The 21,126-nt window shown below is 40.7% G+C and overlaps 1 protein-coding gene across 4 annotated transcripts; it reads left to right on the forward strand.

Annotated features, from left to right (window-relative positions):
• Nucleotides 1-125: 125 nt before the first annotated feature.
• Nucleotides 126-20,602, forward strand: EOGT (EGF domain specific O-linked N-acetylglucosamine transferase). Of its 4 annotated transcripts, none has more exons than XM_030502197.1 (17): nucleotides 126-641; nucleotides 1,088-1,134; nucleotides 1,911-2,123; nucleotides 3,074-3,174; nucleotides 3,727-3,835; nucleotides 3,927-4,021; nucleotides 4,799-4,903; nucleotides 6,058-6,164; nucleotides 7,711-7,814; nucleotides 10,254-10,346; nucleotides 11,075-11,146; nucleotides 11,685-11,771; nucleotides 12,861-12,929; nucleotides 14,247-14,308; nucleotides 15,962-16,081; nucleotides 16,882-16,984; nucleotides 17,353-20,602. In XM_030502197.1, the coding sequence occupies exons 3-17, from the start codon at nucleotides 1,926-1,928 to the stop codon at nucleotides 17,497-17,499; spliced, it is 1,572 nt and encodes a 523-aa protein (XP_030358057.1). In that variant the 5' UTR covers nucleotides 126-641; nucleotides 1,088-1,134; nucleotides 1,911-1,925; the 3' UTR covers nucleotides 17,500-20,602. The 4 variants fall into 4 exon arrangements, with proteins under 4 accessions (XP_030358057.1, XP_030358059.1, XP_030358060.1 ...); XM_030502199.1 differs by having other exon boundaries at nucleotides 193-641; nucleotides 1,906-2,123; XM_030502200.1 differs by lacking the exon at nucleotides 126-641 and having other exon boundaries at nucleotides 971-1,134; nucleotides 1,906-2,123.
• Nucleotides 20,603-21,126: the final 524 nt, after the last annotated feature.

Consider the following 21,126-nt stretch of genomic DNA (forward strand, 5'->3'; position numbering starts at 1 on the left):
GCCGGCAGCTCAGGCCAAGCGGAGGATCCATTAACCCGCTTCCGAAGGCGGCAGAGGCGGGGGGAGGCCGTGGCTCCGGGGAGCCGCCTCACACAATGGGGTGCCAGGAGGCTGCGCTTCCTGCTGAGCGGCGGCAGGAAAAGGCCTTTTCCTCCGCATCCTGAGAACGCCGCTCCCGCGGCGGCAGCGCTTGATTTCCGGCAGCGGGAGGAAGGCAGCGCCGCTCGCCCCGCCGCTCCGCTCTCCCCTCAGGGGCCGGGTCAGGGCTAAGGACCCCGGCGCAGGTGCCGCACGGCCCGGCCGGGCTCCTCCCTCCGCGCTCCCACCGCCTCCAGGTGGGGCGGGCTCCGGCCGCGGTTGCGCCGCGCTGTGGGGGGACGGGACGGGGTGTGGCGGCGCCGCCCGGCCGGCCCCGCTCCGCTGCCTGCGGGTGTGAAGGAGGGGCGGGCGCAGCCCTCTCACGGCGGGCGCTTTCCCCTGCGGAGCCTGGCGGGGCCGGGCCGGGCCGGGCCGTTCGTGCTCCCCCCCACGACAGCAGCCGCGGCGGCATGAGGATTAAGGCCGTCGGCGAGCGGGTAACGGGAGGAGCGGCCGGTCCCATGGGCCGCGGGGCTCCCCGGGGCCAGCGGGGCTGAGCGGAGGTGAGCTGAGATGGGGTGCCCTCCATGGGCTCAGGGTGGGGCGGGATGGGGCTCGCTATGGCCCCGGCACCGGGTCTATCGCGGGCTGGGGGTCGGGTCCAGCATGGGTTTTACCATTGTGGGACCGGCACCGGGTCCAGCGTGGGCCAGAGGCTGTGTGCGGCGCGGGGTGTTGCTGCCCGCCTCAAGTGACCGATCCACAGCCAGGGCGCCGCAGCGTTGGGTTTGAGCGGGTATGGGGTGCGGTGGGACCCTCCCGAGATCCGCACCCCGCCCGGGGGTGCGTGCTATAGGGAAGCAAAGTGCTTTCTTGCAGGGATCCGAGTACCCAGAGCGGTCGGAACGGCTCCTGGGCTGTTGGAGGATTGCTCTCATTGCTGTGAGCGTTTCTCAAGAAGCAGGACGTATTTAACTCGGCTTTCCTTCCTTCCCTCCCCCTCCACCAGGTTTCTGTACTTGGGAAATCTGAAGCAGTTCTCCTCAAACCAAACAGGTAAAACTACTTGTATTGTAGGAATATTGCTAAAGGCTTCAGTTGCAAGCAGGCATGCAAATTTTGGCAAATTATAATGCCAGAAAAGGGTTTTTTAGATACAGGCCATCAGTTTCTTTTCTCAGGAAGTTTAATGGTTCAAAGCAGGGGTGTTTGATGAGAAGGTTGCATTACCAGAAAGGTATCTAGTCTGCTTTAGAGTTTAATTACAATTAACTACAGTTAATTTAATAACTTAATATTCAAAATTTCTTTGACATGATGTAAGCTACTAAAAATGAGCATCCTGAAACAGACTTAATTTTGACCGTTTATTTGTGACTGCATAGTTTTCCTTCAGCTTATGATTAATTTCTTCCAAAGTGGAGAATGTATTCTTTTTATACTTATTTTTAAACTAAAGCTCTTCCTCTTCTCACCCCTCCCCCCAATACTTCTACGTTTTCTTCCTTCTGGCTGGATATTATACGCTCTGTACTTAGTTTCCACATTTGAACTCTCAGGATCCTGTGGGATTCAGCTAAAGTAAACACACCCATTTTAGTATGACTGCGAGTTGGTAATAGCCCTCAGTGACTAATGACTCAAAGATAATCCTGGTTGTACAATCTAGTCTCTTAGTGAAGGTTTTGCTTTTCACAGGAGAAAGAAGTCACCCCAGAACTACAAGTACAAATTCATTGACTGTATGGCTGAATATTGTCTTGTATGCTTGAAATGTGCTATGATGCAGAAATATTAAGTGTCTTTTATGTTTGTTTTTTTAATAAGTACAGAACTCACAGTTTGCCATGTTCATGTTGCTTGTGTTTGGATTGCTACTGCAAGGAATTCTGGCTGAAAATCTTACAGAGTTCAAAAACACTCCAGAAGAGCCGTTATATAGCTACAACGCTATCAACCTGCCGGATGAGCACATTCCCTACTTTCTGTACAATAACCAGCATATTGCTGGCATCTGTCAGCAGGACTCTCATTGCCCGTATAAAGTAGGTTTGCTTTTTTTGTTTCCTCAAATGTAATATTGGGGTGATATTTCCTTGGAGTCAGAGCAGTTAAAGATGGGGATGAATTGGTTTCCTTGCCAATTAGTCGGTTCCACTGGGAATTGGAATTGTGCTTTTGAAATAGCTGTACAGAGCTGTTCCTGCATCTGATGCTGTCCTAAGACTGGATTTTAAATCTACTGGTTTGCAAGATTTGTATCCCCCTTCTTTTAATTGTTACAGAGCTGAAATAATGATCTTAATCTGATTAACTCTTGTGCGTGAGAAAGGTGTTTGAACTAAGTACAATTAGTAATTTCTGGGCCTGTGATTTTCAGCATGCTGTAGTGCTTTTGCAGCAGTGCCAGGAGTGTAGGCAAATCAATGAAATACTGATTCAATCTCACCCTGTGGTTGCACATAATTCATTTACCTGAAGCAGGGACAGTGAACCTGAGGATCTGGGCTATGTGTGGGTCAGGAGCACTTCTCGCATCTCTCGGGTTGGAGCTGCTTTGTAGAGCTGGGGGTGGGAGCTGTGCTCCCCTTCTCTGGCTTCGTACAGCACTGCAGAAGGTGGTGAATCCAGGTTTACCTGGGCAGCAATGGTACACGCAGACTGGAGCTTGGAGCAGTGTGCTTTGCGTGAGCTTAGCTTTGTTATCTTTATCTGTCAGTGATGTGAAAATTTTGGAATCCTACCTACTGGGTCAGGAAAAGCGTTTGTCCTGGGACAGACGCTTAAGGATAATGTTGCTGTTCATGTGTGTCCTCTTTGGAGCCACTGTTGTGCATAAGGAATCTGTGTGTTCTTTCTGAAACTAAAACCAGACCAAACTGAAAGCCTTTCATTCAAGATTTATTAGCGAGAGGTAGTTTATAAGCTGACAACCAACTTAAGTCATTTCCTATTTTGCTGTTGTATAACCTGATTCACTCCTTCTGTGTTACAGAAATACTTGAAGAAGCTAAAATCCTGCTGGGGTTATGAGAAATCTTGTAAATCAGATCACAGGTTCAGTTACCCAGTGTGTGATTATGTCGAAACTGGATGGTAAGTTTCATTCTAAATGTATAAAGTACAGCATGTGAAAGAAAAAAGAGAGTGTAGTGCCCACATTCATATTAGCTGTGAAGTGACCATTATTGTGATATTTAAAGGATTATTCTTTGTGGAGATACGTGTGTATATATGTGTGTGTTTATACATTACATATGTCTTTCAACAATTTAACTTTTTAAGGAAGAAAATACCATTTGAAATGCTTCCTGCCACAATGTTTTCATTATTCTGATTTAGCCTTGAATTCAGATTCCTAAAATAACTATGTATTTCCTTTCTTAGCTTTAAAAGCAGAGGAAAAAATGTGAAAAAAGATTTTATACCCTTTTACAGGAGAGTAGCTTTAAATTGTCATTGATGTTTTCACTTACAGGCAGCTGGTGAATTTCTTCCTGTTTTGCATCTTACATGCCAATAAAGCAACTGGCTGGTCCTTCTGTTCCACTTTCAGCAGGAAAAATGTTATCTGTTAAAATTATTACTAGAACTGAGCAATGGACCTTGATTTATTTTTTTTATTTTTCCTCTCTCCTGATATATCAGGGCAAGTGACATCGAGACAGCCCAACAGATATTCTGGAAACAAGCTGACTTTGGTTACATTCGAGAAAGACTCAATGAAATGAAAACACATTGTAAGCCTGCAGCAACAGTAGGTATTTCTAATAAATATGATACTTTTCACTTGTTTTTACATGTAATTTTTGTTACTCACTAAATCCTACTTGTTCTTTTCTTAACAGGGAGATTCATCTCTGACCTGTTCTCAGTACCTTCAGCATTGCAGAGCCACAAACTTGTACATTGATTTACGAACTGTAAAGAGAAACCACGATAGGTCTCTGATTTGCTTATGTTGTAGTAAAACCAGGGGATGGCAGGGGAAGGGACTTCAGAATTTGTTTAGCAAAGTGGTGTGCTTGCTGCCATGGGCTTTACTGCTGATCAGAGACCTGTTGCTGAACTCCTGTAGAGATCTACACCTCATGATTGCTGTCTGCTGCTGCTATCAGCAGTACAGGTTATTTAAAAAACTAAGCTCCCAGTTTTATGGAATGATGATGGGTGATTGAAATCCTCCCTTCTGATGGAAGAGGGGAAGACCTTTCTGTGTCCGCAGTCAATCCTTTCTTGATCTGACAGTGCTTGTAGCTGGCAGTTTGTTTTCATCAAACCTGGTCTCACACTTCACTCTTCTTATGGTGTGTAAAATTCTTGGGTTACTAACTGGGTTGTGAAATCTGAGGTGAATTTCAGTGAGGAATTGTTGTTAAAAACAACCAACCAACCTCCCTCCTCCTCAAACAACTAATGATGCTCCTGTAAGTAATCATGTAGAAAAATCTAATGAAGTTACTCATTTTGGTACATGAAAATGATTCCTAATAACATTCTGGATAGATTAGTGCTGGTTTCTAAATTAATGTGTATAACTCCATGGACACCACTATGTTTATTTGGGAATTGTGGGGCGTGCTTGATTTTATGCTAAAGAAAATACTGAGGTTTTAAATGCATATGAAGTTCGTGGCTGAATGGAGTATATAGTTGAGCTTGGAGAGCACTTGTAGCACTGTTGCACAAAAGCTGATAGACTTTTACTAATTTGCATCAGGTTCAAAGAAGACTTTTTACAGAAGGGAGAAATTGGAGGTCACTGCACCCTTGGCGTTAAGGCATTTTTGGCTGAAGGTCAACGCAAGAGCCCTCTGCAGTCTTGGTAAGAATCACTTGTCAAGGCTGCTTCCAAGTTCCCTTAGTAATTCTTTATTCTTTTTCGTTGGCATTAGCAGCTGTGTGTAGGGGATTTCATATTGAGGAAATGGTTGCCCCTTTCTAAGGTTGTTTTGAGGGTTCATATTCGATATCTTTGGTAATTACATCGATGCAGAATGTTCTGAACTATGCTATGTGTAATTGTGTCCTGCCTGACTGACAGCAGCAAACAATCTGAAAACATCTTTTAATTTGAAGTTCTAACCTTCAGGTGTTTTCTGGACAAGATGCTGGCCTAATCTGCTTATAGGAGGAGGCAATTGTTTTGTTGTGAAATGCCTTGAAGTTTGCACTTGTGTCCTAGTTCACACGGTCTTTGTTGACACTGGGGCCACTATGATGCCTGATCTGGATATACATTCACATGGTGCTCCCAGGGAGCCTGTGTTTGGAGTGTGAAATGGGCAACAGTCGACAGGCTGAGTAGGAAGTGCAGAGGGTCCTTTGTGGTAGCTGGTGAAGTACCACAAGTTGCATGTTAGCACTTCAAAGCTGCATTGCCAGTTCATTGATGACACATGGGGGAGTGGAAGCCATTAAGGTCTGTATAAGAATTCATTTTTATCCTTTTCTCATTTTCTCATTTTTGTCCCCTCTTTTTGCATTGATGGTCAGTTTCAGTTAAGAATAGCGGCACAGGAGGAAAAGACTTTTCTTCTCTACCTGCTATTGTCATCTTAACTGCTCATCCTTGTTCAGATCCAGGAATAATAAATATTGCATTTACATTCATTATTCTGACCAAAGCATGAAGATCTTGCTGAAGTGTCTTTGGCAATGCAGATCAAGTTGCGTAGACCCACAGATCTGGGCTCTAAGGCCCTTTGTTATATCTCTACTGCTTTGATTTGTAGATCAAAGACACTGTTCACTCCTGAGATCAAAGGTGGTGTTTAACCTCTTGAAGCTCGTAACCTGAAGAACCTTCCATTACAATTTCAAATCATTTTAATTGTCAGACTCTATCAGTTTTCAACAGTCCTGTTAAATCAAATGGACTGGGTGAACAGTTACTAAATCTTAGATGTACTTAGATGAAGTACATTTGCTTAAGTATGTTAATGACTAAGCGTGTTCTGTGTGATTGAATCTTTGTAGGTTTGCAGAACTCCAGACATTTACTGCGTTAAACTTCAGGCCTCTAGAAGATGGAAAGTGTGACGTTGTTATTGAAAAGCCAACATACTTCATGAAATTAGATGCAGGTAATTGGTACCTTTATGCAGTAAAAATAGCCTATATCCAACTTGCCCATCTACATTATGCCTTTATGATTGTCAAGTTCACTTGAAATATATTCTGAAGTTTGAAAAATGATGTGACTTTTTAATTCCTTTTTTTTCCTGTAGTTCCATTGGTGAACTTGGAAACTGAAATTTAAGTCTTACATTTTCCCACAGATGAATAAAAGAAAATTTAAAAAGGAGAAAAATTTCCTGCTGCTTGTCTTGCACATTCTCTGGACTGTGTTTTGACATTCTTTGACTTGCTGTACAGAAGATTCTTTGGCACAGTCTTTGATTTAGGCCACGTTTTGGATGGCAGGTTTCATACCATGAAACACAAGGCATGGGTGTATGTGTCTTGTTGTATGTGTTTAGGAATTGAGGATTCTCTGTGTATTGAGCGATGTGGAAGAGGAAGTGATATTCAGAGAGAGGCAGCACCCAGGCATCTTCAGGAACCAGCCATTTTTTGAAGTTCACCAACCTTTTTGTTCATGCAGCATATTCTGCAGACATCTGTTAATGAAAGTGGGTGTTTAGAGTGTAGACACACAAACAAGCTGCTGTGGGTAAGCTGTGGTTAAACTGGATAGCTGCCTGTGACACTGCAACTGTGAACTGATTCCCCTGCAGGCCAGTATCTTATACTTTAAGCAAAGTTGCTGCAGGCCCCTGAGCAGTTATTGGGGAAGCATTGCTGTGTTGTCAGTTAGTACCCTTGAGCAGGGTGGTCTAGCTGTGGCTCAGGAGGTGATTTTGCCCAGCTCCTTTGTTTTAGGGGAGGTAGGGGAAATTGCAGTGTGAGCAGTATAGGCAGCTAATTCCTATCATAGCAGGTCTTTTTGATCAGAAGCTTAGAAACAGGGACTCTGCACATGGTTCCAGAGCTGAGATCTGGTCTTCACTAACAAGAAAATTGGACTATGTTACCTCCTCTGTTTCACAGTAGTGTTTATGCTCCATGGTCTTAAGGTATTAACTTAAGAAACGAAGAATGAACAAGAATGCTCAGAAAAAAAAACAACTGAGGAAGTACTTGGGCTTTGGTTCATGTGCATGTACAAGTTCTGTCTTGTAGTCCTGCAGACAGAGCTTCCCTTAAGCCTAGTAAAGCAACACTAAGATCAGTGCCGAAGGCCTGTTTTTAATGTTTCCTGTATGTCTAACTACCTATTTTTAAAGCAGAAGTTGCTTTCATTCACGTCAGCAAGCAGCTGCAGACTGTAATGAGAAATAGCTTGTGAAACTTAACTTTTTCTTATGCTGTTTTTTGCCACTCTTCTATTTCTCTGAACTTTTAAAAAACACATTTTACTTCAATTCCTTACCTTACCTCAATTCCTTCTTACCTCAATTCCTTCCCTTTAGAAGTTTGCCTTTTTAGGGTGTGTAAAAAGCATTCAGTCAGAAGCAAGGGAAAACTAACGTAAAATGCAGGATACTAATACGGAAAAAGTGCATGAACCCATTAAAAGTGGAGGGAGTACTGTGGTATTCTGCTAACAACTCTTTCTTTCTTTCCCAGGTGTTAACATGTACCATCACTTCTGCGATTTCGTCAATCTTTATATTACACAGCATATCAATAATTCCTTCAGTACTGATGTCAACATAGTCATGTGGGACACTGTAAGTTTGCTGTGCTTCTAACATGTTTGCAGTGGCTTGTATTTCTGCTTTATAGAGACTCTGAAGCTTTTAGTAGCCAATCCTTAGCTTTCTTGTGGGCTTAGCCATGTGGAACTGCTAAGTTTTTGGATCCTATTAATACAGGTGCATGACCAATAGTTAAGGAACAGATTTTCCACAATAAATCATGTGCTGTTTGAACACTACTCTGTAGCTCATCTTTTGCTGGTACATAATTATGCCTTTTTTTGGTGTGACCTCAAAATAACATGATCTATATTTCTAATACATGGCTGTTGAACATTTCATGCTGTTTTCTGTAGACTTTTTTTTTCTGAGAATTTTGAAGTGGATTTACTCAAAACTTTTTCTTCTGTATTTAAAAAGAAATGCTGCCTGGCATCTTTCTGAGTCAGTAATGTGCAGCCTGTAATGAAGAAAACAACTAAATGAAATCCTTGTGTATACATTAAAACAAGGTCTCATACTTCATTCCTTTAAATAGCCTTCTTGAAGTTATTTCTCTCAATCGTCTCTCAGAATGCCACGATGACATATAAAAGAAGTTTTTAAGTGGGGCTATTTCTGCTGTTTTAAAACCATGACTGTGTTTAATACTAGTTTTACTGGCCAGTATTTGTGTAGGAGAGTGTTAAACTTAATAACAAAACACTAGGCAGCTTGTAATATGCCAGATAACATGTATAATAGGGACCAGAAATAGCACAGTTCCTGACTATGGTATTGTCCCACGCCTATCTTGTTCTCATAATCCTAGGTTTTCTTTCTGAGTATTTACTGCTAGGCCAACTAATATTCAGCAGAAAACTGCAAATACCCCCTGCTCACTATTTAATGAGAAACCTCTTTGCCCAGAAGAGACCCCCTTTTCTAGTTCTCTTACATTTTGAAAGCTAAAATAAATGCACCTGCCAGAAAGGCAAGCTCTCTAGATGTTATACAGGGACCTGTTAGTCCAGTTCTGATGCCTTTCTGAAAAGGTCAGATGTCAGACAGCATTGCAAATTATGTTGAGAAGCAACTCGTTGTCTTGTATCACATTGTTGAATCAAATAGCTCTTTCAAATGTAGCATTCAAAGTACATGTCACAGTGCTATCATTTTAAATGAGTCTTAACTGCTCAGACTGCTTGAGTTCATTACCATGTACAACCAGATGATGGCACCAACTAACTGCTGCTGAACTTTCTATGCTGAGTGAAAGATGGTCTTGAGCTTATTAGTCATTCTCTCTTTCTTTTTTTTCTTGATGTAATTAGATTTGGCCATACTCTGTAGCTCCTGTAGAATCAGTGCACTGTTCTTATTAAACATTAATGCCCTTAGATGTAGGTTAAACAAAGCAGAAAATGAGTAGGAAACCCTCTGGGTGCTGTTTTGCAGGCTGACTCTGCAAATGCAGGAGAGCAATGTTTGTAAAGCATCTTTAAGGAGAGCAGGTAGGGTTGGAAAGTAATACTTTCAGCTTTGAAGATCAGGTCTCTATTTATAATCTGGAAGATAATCTGCAGTCATTTGTAGTCTTAATTTCAAATTTCTTGTGGAGAATGTTTCCACATAACTTTCCAAGCAGCCTGAACCAGCTCCAGGGTCAAAAGGAAGCTTTAATGAGAATCTGCATCAGGACTAATGAGGTCATACTTAATTGCATTCAAAGAGCAAGAGATGGTGACTCCTAGCCCTCAGGTGTGTAGGAATGTTACCAACTTGAAGGCAAGAGCCCCTACTGCTAGGCCAGTGTTGTAGGGAGCAGATGGTTCTTAAAAAAGCTTTGCTGCAAAGGGGTAAGTTTTATACTGCCCTGTAGAGAAACTTCTCAGTAGCTTGCCAGAGTAATGCCAAACATCGTTTCCTGGCTTTTTCTTCCATTGAGTCAGATCATTTCCTTCAATTTGTGATCCATGTGCAATATGCAAGTGACAATCCCAAAACAGAGGAAGATGTGAAACAGGCTTGTTGTGACTTTTGACTTCAAACATTACTGCAGCACTTGAATTCCCAGGTGGTCTTTTTTTTTTTTGGTCTCAGGAGTTGAGGTTCGTACTTTTTACCATCCCTTTGTTGCTTTTACTTCAAATTTAGCTTGTGTTGTGTCTGGGGAAAGTAGTAGGTACTTCTTGCTCCTAACTCAAAAGTTCTAACCTACTGCTGAAAAACTCGTCTAGGTTGCTAATTTATACAAGTGTTTTATTAAGAATTAACTACCCGACAGGTAATTAGAGTTAACTGCCATTGTGAATGCAGGGTTCAGTGTTCTGTGATGTCTGTTCTGTGCTAGGCTGTCTCAGATCCTGTGGTGGTGATTGTGCATATGAACTGTGTATTAAAACTTGTATACAGAACTTGTAAATCATGAAGAGAGTTTTCATATGCATTTATGTATTAATTATGCCCTTGTGTTTTTCCCTTTTCTCCTAGAGCTCATATGGTTATGGTGACCTGTTCAGTGAGACATGGAAGGCATTTACCAACTATGAAATAATACACTTAAAAACCTTTGACTCTAAAAGGGTATGGAATTTTATGTTTTGTTTTAATTCAGCCACTAGGTAGCAAATACGACAGTTTCTCAAGCTGCCTGTGGATATGGGTGTTTCAGAGGAAAACATTAATACTTTCCATGAATGTTTAATTTGCATAATAGGAGTATTCTACCTTAAAAACAAGAGGCAGAGTTAACGTAATTCTGTGGCATGTCTATGTTTTATATAGGTGGACCAAACTTGTGTGTCTTCTGACAATTGGTATTTGAGAATAAGTTTCACTTCTGTAGGATCCTCTACTGAAGTTAAGGGTTTTCAAATGGTATTGTCTTTCTAAGTCTTCCTATTCCTACTGAGGTGTTTTCTTCCCCTGCAAGTGTTAGCATACTTGCTGCTTATCATTAAAAAAACATTTACTCCTACCAAAAAAATGTAACCATTTATTCAAAGCTCATTTTAGTCTCTTCAAGCCTGTCTTAAACTCTTTACTCTCTAACTGGTTTTATTTTGTTCATGTTTGTTCCTTCTTGGGGGTGTTTTTTTTACCTCTTCCCACACTTGCATCCTAAGTGAATGCTCTTTTGGGATCAGGATTGTCTTTGTTCTATTCATTTGCACAGTCAAGGAAGTGAGGGTGCTCTTGACAGGAGCATGTAATTGCTAGCTCATTATGAGCAGTGATCCCACTGAATAAGCATGGGATATGCCAGCGGAAGGTAGCAGTGCAGTATAACTTCTTGTGATCTTCCTTTGCAGGTATGCTTTAAAGAAGCAGTCTTCTCATTACTGCCTCGAATGCGATATGGCTTGTTTTATAACACACCATTGGTGAGTCCTTTTTATCTATCCACTGTGTTAACTAGATGCATGTGTGACAGTATAAAATCTGCGCTAATGAATCCCTCAAGTATCTAGCTGAGTTATCATGGAACATACTGCATTGAAGGTCTGTGCAGCTCCAAATGAAATGCTCTTCTCTAAAGGTTAGGATTTTGAAGTTACATTAGCTGGTTGATAGTAACTGCTTGTGTGCAATGTCCTGTGTCACGGCTCTTGAGCTGCACATTATTCCTCTTTAATGGGTGGGCACTGTGAACTTACTGGTATTTTTGCAGAGCACAAGAGCTTGCACACTGACAGACTTTCCTGAGGGTATTAGCTCATGCATTCAGGCTTTAACACTGTAGAGAGAGTTACACTTCTTTCTAAATGAAAGTGCCACTTGTGTTGCTGTGAATAGTGCCGTGTTTAGCACAGTGCATGATACTGGGCTTTCGTTCCACAAGAATGGCAGAAGACTGATCACAAAGGGAGATTTTCTGAGCAAAATAAACCTTTGCATTAACAATTGCTTCTTTAATTTCAGATCTCTGGCTGTCATGGTACGGGGCTATTTAGAGCATTTTCTCAACATGTGTTACACAGATTAAATATCACACAAGAAGGACCCAAGGTATGATAACTGAATAATAAGTTTGTAACATGGAGCTGATGGCTTTTACCAGAGAAGCGGCATTAGCAAGCTGGACCCAGTGGGGAAATAAGAGCATATTGTGAACTTCTTGTCCTTTCCTGTGATGCCTGGGACTTTTTTTCCAGTATAGCAGTCTGTAGGAAGGCCTTCAGCAAACACTTGTGTATGTTTGTGAAAGTTGCCCTTACATCTTATTTACATAGGACAGACTTTAGAACATCCTCCTTCCAACCCTGGGATCTCTTCCCAGTCTCCGTTCTCTGTTCCCAAGGCCTTTGTGTCCTTCCTAGTTAAGCAAGATATGTGGCATGTGGTCTCTTCTAGAGCATGCTGACAATGTGCTGCCCTTGCAGTCCAGCAAGAGGGGATCCACTGAGCAATGCAGTGAGCTTGGATCAGAGGAGAAAATGGTTGAATCTAGTCCTTCTGACCCTTGCCCAGTACCATCTCTCTGTCCATCTCTCTTGTACCCACTGGTAGTCTCTGCAAATTGTTGCAATGGCTGCATTGATGGATACAGCAGTTCTGGGCTTCTTGAAGTATTTGCTAGAGAGTAGCTTATGTATTATCGCTGAGGGGCACACATTCAAAGCACTGCACAGGCATTTAGTTATGCTTCTCCTGCTGATGCTAATGGGACTCATGCAGTTAAATCTCTTTATTTCACTTGGAACACTTACCCCTGTGAGTCCAATTAATTTAAAGAGGTAAAAGGAGGAACTGTTATAGAAGTAAAATATTTTTTCCCAAAGATCTTGTGCACAAGCCATCCTAAAAGCTGCTTTCCTACTTTCAAAAACTGCTGTATAAGGAGTAATACAAAGGCTCTTTTGTACTGAATAAAATAAATCTTTCAGAAAATGTTTTATTCTTTGTTAATAGTCAGACTTTTGCAAGGTTTTTGACACTTGACATCTGCTGGAAAATACAATGTGAATTTTAAGGTGGTTACATCATCTGTTACATAGAGAAGGAACATGTTTTGTTGCTCAAATAACTACCGAAAGTAAATACGGAAGTGTTTGGAGTCTGCCTCATAGCAATACACTGAAGCTTCTTTCTTTTTAGGATGGGAAAATCCGAGTCACAATACTTGCACGCAGCACAGATTACCGGAAAATCTTGAACCAGAATGAGGTGGTGTCCTTTTTATTTTTAAAACATATTTGTAAGAAGTTAAATTTTGCTCATTGAATTGATATTTTTTTTTCTGGGGGTGTAGCCGAGACATCTGTCTGCTGACAAATCTTGGACAAATATGTTCAGTGCTAATATTCATTTCTTCTACTATATCTTTTAGCCAGTCTCTGTTTCTGTACACCAGACACTGAACCTTGCTGCCCTTTTTTTAATATCCATTGGAAGACTACAGATGTAATACTAAAAGCATTTCCCCTTAACAAACAGGCACTGCAGAGCTGCTGATAAAATGAAATTATTTCACTTTCAGAGTATCTCTTGTATTTGTGGCATCTCCAGTGCTGAAGACTCTAACAAAAACCTTTGTTATGCTTGCAGATTAAAATGCAGAAGCTATTGTATCTGAGTATGTGCATTCAAAACTTAGTGAAATTTCATATTGATTCATGTTTTTGAATCATACAACTTAGTGGACTTGTGGTGTTTCTTCTCTTCTGGTAAAATGATAAAATCTAATGTTTTCATACCTATCTTCATTCTTAGCTGTTAGTGCCTGACAAAAGTGAATTGGGATTACCATCCCCACTGTATGGGGGGAGAAAATGAGGCTTGTTTGATGCAATAACTCAGTGATAGAATAGACAGAGTGCAGATGGTTAGATGTGTGCCTTATCTGCTTGGCTGTCCGCAGTGCTACATGTATTGTGTTTTCTGGTGATAAGTAGATGACAGAAAGGGAGAAGTTAATCCTACCTTTACTATGCTTTTGGAAGAGAGAGAATACTTGGCTCTTTCTCCCTTTACTGCTGGCTATGGATTGGAGACTTGCAGAAAGCCCTTTTAGGTTAGAAGCCCAGGCTCTAACCTGGTTTCACTTCTCATGTCCATAGGAGGCTGACCTAGTAAGCTACTTTTGACAATCCTTCTTAGCTACCAATTTGCTTCTTTAGGTATTGGAATGTATTTTGAAAATCCAATCACATCTTCCTGCTACTGGTGGCAAAACTCCTGCTAGTCTGAGTGGTTTAGGATTGGGTCCTGGAGCATGTAAAAGTCAACAGAAGCCTCTGTGAGAGTGCGGAAGATCTGAGTTTCCTCTCCAGGGGTTGCTCTGCCAAGAATAACTTCTGTATCTTAGGTGGGAAGGCACCAGACATGGGGAACTGCTCCTTTATGTGACAGCGACAGTATGTTATGTCTCACTCATTGTCCTTCCCTGCTGGGCAGGAGGAGTGTGTAAAATGGTCAGGAGTGCCAGGGAGGAATTAATTGAAGGAGATCACCAAATTACTGTCTTTTTATTCTCCTCCTTAGCTTGTGAATGCTTTGAAAACAGTATCGACGCTGGAGGTCAAAGTGGTAGACTACAAATACAAGTACGTAAGTTGATAGAAGAACCTAGTGTGATCTCATGCTGCGTATTGCTGGGGAAAGCTGTTTGCAGACAAAGCTGTATGTGCCCCAGTGTCTAACCTTTCCAAAATCCAAGAACTGGTAAGAAAGGAAGAATGTCATTCAGGGAGTGGTGGGTGAGCTAGTTAAATGCTTCCGTCCTATGATGCACTGCTTAGGAATGAAACTCCAGGGTTAATAGGCTCAGGTTAAAGCTACTGTGTGATGAACAAGTTTTGAAATCACTTTTCTTCCTGTTTCCTCCCCTCTCCCAAAACCAGATGTCTTACCATCACCCTGTTGAATTTGCTAATACTCTCCAGTAACTATGGGTCCAACAGGGATTTCTCTTGTATGAAGCTAGTGTCTTATATTATATGACAGTTAGTTTGGTAATAATAAAAACTCAGCTTATTTACTGCAGCAGTGGCCCCTGAAGACACCACTTGAGGTCAGTTTGTGGTGCTCAGATGTAGTAGGCACTGTGCCAGTGAGAAATGGCTTGAAGAAAAAGTTTCCAAATAGTGTTTGCCTGTGCCAAATGGCAGCAGCTCCCATCTACTCAATGGTGCTGTCATGGATCATGCAGGAGGTGTGAGAAACTGAAGCAGCACTGAGAGATGGGTGTTTTGACCAAAGCAGTGACAATGTGAGGGAGTCAAGAGTTGCCTCCAATTCCCCTGTCAATGAAAGCACTTGAGCAGTCTAATAAGAAAAGGGGTGGATACCACTGAGAGGCCATCTAGACCATCCCGCTTGAAAGCTTGGCCAAGTGGTACTTCCACAATTCCCATGCTTGTCAAACTGTGTGTAGTACCCTTCAGTATTGCAGATTTCCACAGCTCTCCTGCAGCATCATTGTCATCATAGTTAGGAGGATTTCCCTGGTGTCTGCTCTTGTAGCAGTTTAAGCAGTTAAGAAATGTGTTGTTAAAGCCAGTTTCTTTCTACTCTCTTCCAAATGGTCAGAGGGGAGGTTTTTCTCTTCCTTTTTAATGTACGAACAGTTTGTATACAAATGAAGCCTGTTGTAATTTCCCTTTTCAGTTGTCAGTCTTCTCTTAACAGTTAAGTGTCTTTAGTCCAGTCTTTCCTTGTGCGCTCAGGGAACACCTGGTTATTTAACAAGAATACTTTATTTGAAGCTTACAGGCAAAGGATGAGGAGTGACAGTTCCAGGAGCTGAAAAAGGCTTGGTCTCCTTATTTCTGCTTGATGCCCTGTGCATAAGTTAGGATTGTATATCTACATCTTTAGGCAGGATTCTATGATATGATTAGGAATTGTATACTTCTACATTACATTAAAAAAAGTTTAGGTCTTTTATGTTGTTGGGGCTTTTTAAAGGAGGTGATGCCTCTTTTTTTAAAGGCAAGTAAAAAACCCCAAACTTACAAAAACTTTAAAAAACCCCTCAATTTTTGTAACACTCTTATGAAGTTTTGAAACTTGTCTGCATTTCTTTTAATTCCATGCTGAGTTATTGCTGGCTGCAGCATTTATGATTCTTGGTATTGTTCCTAGAAAAATCAGTTCTCTCTTTCAGCATTCCCTTAAGTTGTGCTTTCTGCATGAAGCTGACTCTCGCTGAGGTGGACAGGCATGCCGTGTCACCATCTTTGTTGTGTTATCTGCAGGGAACTTGAATTTTCAGAGCAGTTGAGGATTACCCACAACTCTGATATATTCATTGGGATGCATGGAGCTGGACTTACCCATTTGCTCTTTCTACCAGACTGGGCTGTTGTTTTTGAACTGTAAGTTTATTTCTCTCTTTCCCCTCTATTATACACACAATTGCTCACATCTGTTCTTGAGTGTTAATGAAGCACTCTTCCTTGCCTGTATTTGACTATCAATGTTTGTCTTGCGTCCTCATTGAGGCTTCATTTTTGGCAGCCTCTTCTTCTCGGGATTGAAAGTGAGGAAGCTTTCATTACAAAATATAGTGTAACTATATCGTACAGGTTTAGTCTGTGATTTCTTAAGATGCTGTGATGTAAGTACAATGCAGCCTGGTCAACAATTGCTCAGGTTAAATGGCAAAAAGCAAGAAAGCCTCATTGGTCAGATTCTGCCCAGTGAGTCTGAGATACAACAGTATTTTGGTGAGCCAGGTGAATTGATTGCATAAGGTACATGTCCAGGATGTTACAGATCCCCCAGAGGGTTACTTCACTCCTCTCTGTGCTCAGGACATGAGCACCAGCTTGCTGGCCAAGCTCAGCGTTGTGTCATTCTTTTTTACCTAAACTTCTCTAGTAGCTTCCTTTTAAACATACTTTGTGATAAATTGTGGTTGCTAACAGACATTCCAGTTCTTTAGAACTAAACAAAAATGCAGAATGCTTGTCAGAAGAGCACTGAATTATCTGTCCTGGGAAATTCTGCTTGAAGCCCCTTGTTGTTTTCAGCAGAGCAGAACTTGTCCATGGCTTCAGTGCCTTAGAACTGGACAACAAACGTTTCAGCTTGCAGGTGTTTTTCCTGTTCCACCCTGGTAAACTTCAGCACAATCTCTTTAGATAAATATGATTTTTTTTATGCCTGTCCATAGATACAACTGTGAAGATGAACGTTGTTACCTGGATTTGGCAAGGCTGAGAGGCATTCACTACATCACTTGGCGAAAAAGGAATAAAGTATTTCCTCAAGATCAGGTAATGATGGCCACTGCTGAAGGGCGGCATGCTGTAACTTGAAATATTGAAGTTTAGCTTCCTTCACCTATCTACATTATGGTGTTTGAAATATGGTTTTCATTCTTTAGACCAAATTAACTTCCCTGTTGTGATTAAGAAATCATTTATATTAATGGCTAAGTGAAGAAGAGAAATGAAATGAATTGACTGTTAATCCAAGCCATCCATAGCATCGCTGTTCTGCAGTTACTTTGCTGACTCTTTTGCTTCAGCAGATCAGAAATAATAAATTAAAATGGCAGATGCTCAATTATTTTTCTTGCTTTTTGAATGGAAGATGTATTGAATTCTTTTCCTGTCTAAAAGGCCTTATTTCATTTTTCTAGGGACACCACCCAACACTGGGAGAGCATCCAAAATTTACGAACTACTCCTTTGATGTGGAAGAATTTATGTACTTGGTGCTTCTGGCTGCAAATCATGTTTCACAGCATTCCAAGTGGCCATTTAGGGTAAAACATGATGAACTCTGAATTAGACTTCTGACTGAAATATTATTTTTAAATAATGCTCCATAAAACTATTCTAAGAACATAAAGCAAAATGCTGGTGTGAAATGTGTAAACCTCTGCGAGGGAAATAACCCGTTATTAATTTGTCAAACCACTTCTTAGCACCATAGCTTATCTTTATAATCCTTCTCTTTACTTCTGGGTGGTTTTTATATGTAAAAAACTATTTTTCAGAACTCTCTTTGGTTTTTTTGCACTGTATTTTTTTCATTCCAAATTCTGAAATACTTGTCTTTGTATAAAGATTTGTCCATCCATTTCATATAAGATTTTCTGGGGTAGATACTGATGTTGTAATGATTTATGCCTACTATTATGTGACAAAATGCTAGAGGATGGATAGTTACATAGAGATGGAGGGGCTATACTGAAAGACCGAGCTATAACTTAGTTGCAGTTTTTATTGTGGTCTCTCAGTATAGTCTCTCCGGGCATGAAATGGGCCTGTCAGAGCTCCTCAGTTCATCTTTTTTAAGCTAGATGTTTTTATATTATAGGTCCGTACCTGTAAATAAAAATCTGAATAGGAATTACACTGCCCAGTGTGTCACTTGCAGCTGAGTTACATGACATAGTTGTTCCAGGCTGGCTTGTTGGTTCCTTTCTGTCACAATCTGTGTCCTTGCTGTATTTGTCCCTATATTGTTTTTAGGTTTGAAGATCTTCTTTGTAAGATAGTGGTTGTAAGAATGAAGTGGTTAAGTAAGCTTTAACTTTTGTTGTTTGATTCAACAGACCCTGCAGACTTTTATTTCCAGTTTCAAAACATTTTTCAAGTTAGAAAGCAGTCTTATGTTTTTGCATTTAAATGTAAACTTTCTCCTGTAGTTTTAAATGCTAAAATAAAGAGGCTTCCTCAGTAGGTTTAGTCAGTCTTCTATCTTAAAACAGGTATACCTTTTCCAAAATGAATACTTAAAACTTACGATAATTTGGGTGTTTCCTACTTTATCACATAAAACAGCACTCTGCAATGGAAAACCTGAGTAAATTGGAATAAAACTTGAGTCTTTTTGAGGATCCTAAAGGGAATTGACTTCTATTTGTTTTATGACAAATGATAAGATGTAGAGGGTGTCTTTCAGCTGCAGATGGGAGGAAATGAAGTCATGAGGAACCTTGTTCCTGGAGTCATTAAAAGCCCGATCTGTCAATATCCTTGTTCCTGTTTTCTCAGAATATTGAAGAGTCAATCTAGAAAACTTTCGAAAATCCTTCCAAAGCCAGTAGCATAGTTCACATAGTTTAGAGTGAAGGAAATACTAAGCCAAAGCCAAGTTCTTTATGAAATTCCCCCAGAGCTGAGATGTTTCTACTAGTGGGGGGGAGGAAAAAGGGACTAGTTCTGTTGTTTTAAGTGGGGCCAGAAGGGTGTGTGGAATTCAGTCCAGTGAGATAAAAACCAGAGTTCTGTGTTAAGTTATGGATTTTTTGAGAATGTATTGCTGTGATAGGCTTACAGTATAATCATACAGTCTCAGTGGCTTGAAGCAGAGCATACATTTGTATGCAAAAGCAAGATAGTTACTGTAAATGTAAACATTTCACTGGTATAATTGTAGATGTTAGTGACTTCCATTCTCCAACAGTTATAGGCAGTTTCACAGAGTGTAGGTACATTTACTGACCTGCCTATGCTGGTAAAGCTGAGTTACTGTAACTTTCATATAGATCTCTCACGACCTTAAGCAGTGCATAGGAGAAGTTAGATATAGCTGATACACAAGATGTACTTAAGGTATCTCGTGCAATTCTTAGCATAGTGCATTGTTTTACTGATGACTAAACCTGTTTTACTTTAAAGAACTATAGAAGCAAAATTGCACTTCTTGACATGGAAAAAAAAAAAAAGCCCTTGAAATACAGTTTCCTATATTTGTGTGTATGTTTTTTATTTTACCTTGTGGGACTTTGAAAGAAAAAATGTATAAAACTGAAATCAGTGAAATGTCTGAGTTCGAATGATCCAACTCAAAATAAAGAAGACGCTTAACTAATAACCGTGCACAGATATTTGATAACTTTTTTGAATAAAAAGCTTTTATTTAAAAAACAAGTGTTAAATTTTTGGTCATAGTTTGCCACGTTTTAGAGGTAAATGTTTGAAACACTGTTATTACATAGAGTCATGTGTCTGCTTTTCCCTGCTGTGACAAGCTGGTGTTCTGAGGTCCAAACTGATATTCAGGTTTATTTACCTGGGAATCACCCAGAGATAACTCTCTCATCTTGCACTGCTGGCTTTGTTTTCAGGCATTTTAAGACTGGGTTGTGGAAACCTTTTTGTATATTTAACTTCTTGCGCTGCAGATGATGCTGCTGAAGCCAGTGTATGAATGCAGGCATGTGCTTGGATCTGCACAGAAGCAGCTAATGAGGAGCTTCTCTTTCAAGCAGTGTTAGGACTCTCTAGAGCAAGTGGTCAAACATATGCCTGAATGTGCTGAAGACAAGCTGTGGGGACTTAATCCAAGGGCAAAATGTCCTGCCAGCATTCACCAGTTTCAGCAATTTGAGTGTAGCGTCAACAGTTGATGGCCAACATGTTCTTCAGCCTTTATGGCTTAATATTACTGGGATGAAAATGCTATTTTGGTTGATTAGCTTTACAAATAGTCACAAAATTATCCTGGCAGCAGCAGGAGGTTTGGTTGGGTTAATGAGATTTTTGCCAATGAATCCTGAGAGGCAGTTTGGACAATAGCAAAGATCTGGCTCGTGACTTTCTTAAAGAGAGTCTGGGTCTGGAAATTGGAATTTAAGGGATCCGTGAGACTTTAGGGCCACTTGTTCTTTAGGCAGGGTATAGCTCTGGATTGTGTTTTCTTAACAGACTATAGGAATCTTGTTCCTTGCTACTTCTGTTTTGGTTTGTGTTGTTTTTTCTTTTTGTCTCTCCAGTTCACTTAAGTTTAGAGTCTATGTTTAACTGGCACATTGTCATCAACTTAGGTTTGGGACTTCATGAATGTTGCCAATCCTCAATGCTTACAGGATTGCATGTGTTTCATGTATGGTGTGAACTGAGAGCTGGATTTGAAATAAACCATAATTTATCAAAGCACACGGTGTCTTTCCTTTTTACTTCAGAAATCTTCAAGATTTATTTTCAGTTTTCACTTTGTGAAGTTCTGTGGAATTTGGGTGAGTGTGAGAAATGGTTTGTGGTGGAGAGGTGGAAAATCAGGATTATTAATCTGAATGGTACAATTATAAATATTGAGGCAATGCATTTTTAAAAGCAATTAAATAATAATGAAGTGGTGTAATTTTTGCTGTTAATCTTACCAGTTGTACCATTACAGAGATAACTCAGGGTTTAGAATGTCTCTTAATATTTTACTTTATTTTTTAAAGCAGGAGAGAAACTGAAGGGAATGTTCTCCTTGAGAGCTTTTCATCTGCTCAGAAGGGTACAATGTGAGGGGATAATGTTCTTTGATTTCAGCATTGAATAATTGTTTCAATTTGCAGTGTTTGCCTCGAAGCTGAGCTCTTACTTCCACTCTTCTGAACATGGGTTTCTCATGGATTGGGCTTTTTGCCTGAAAGAACTACTACTAAATACTCTTCTGGTTTTGGCCCTGA

Source organism: Strigops habroptila, chromosome 11, assembly GCF_004027225.2.
Source record: "Strigops habroptila isolate Jane chromosome 11, bStrHab1.2.pri, whole genome shotgun sequence".
Taxonomy (NCBI): Eukaryota; Metazoa; Chordata; class Aves; order Psittaciformes; family Psittacidae; genus Strigops; species Strigops habroptila.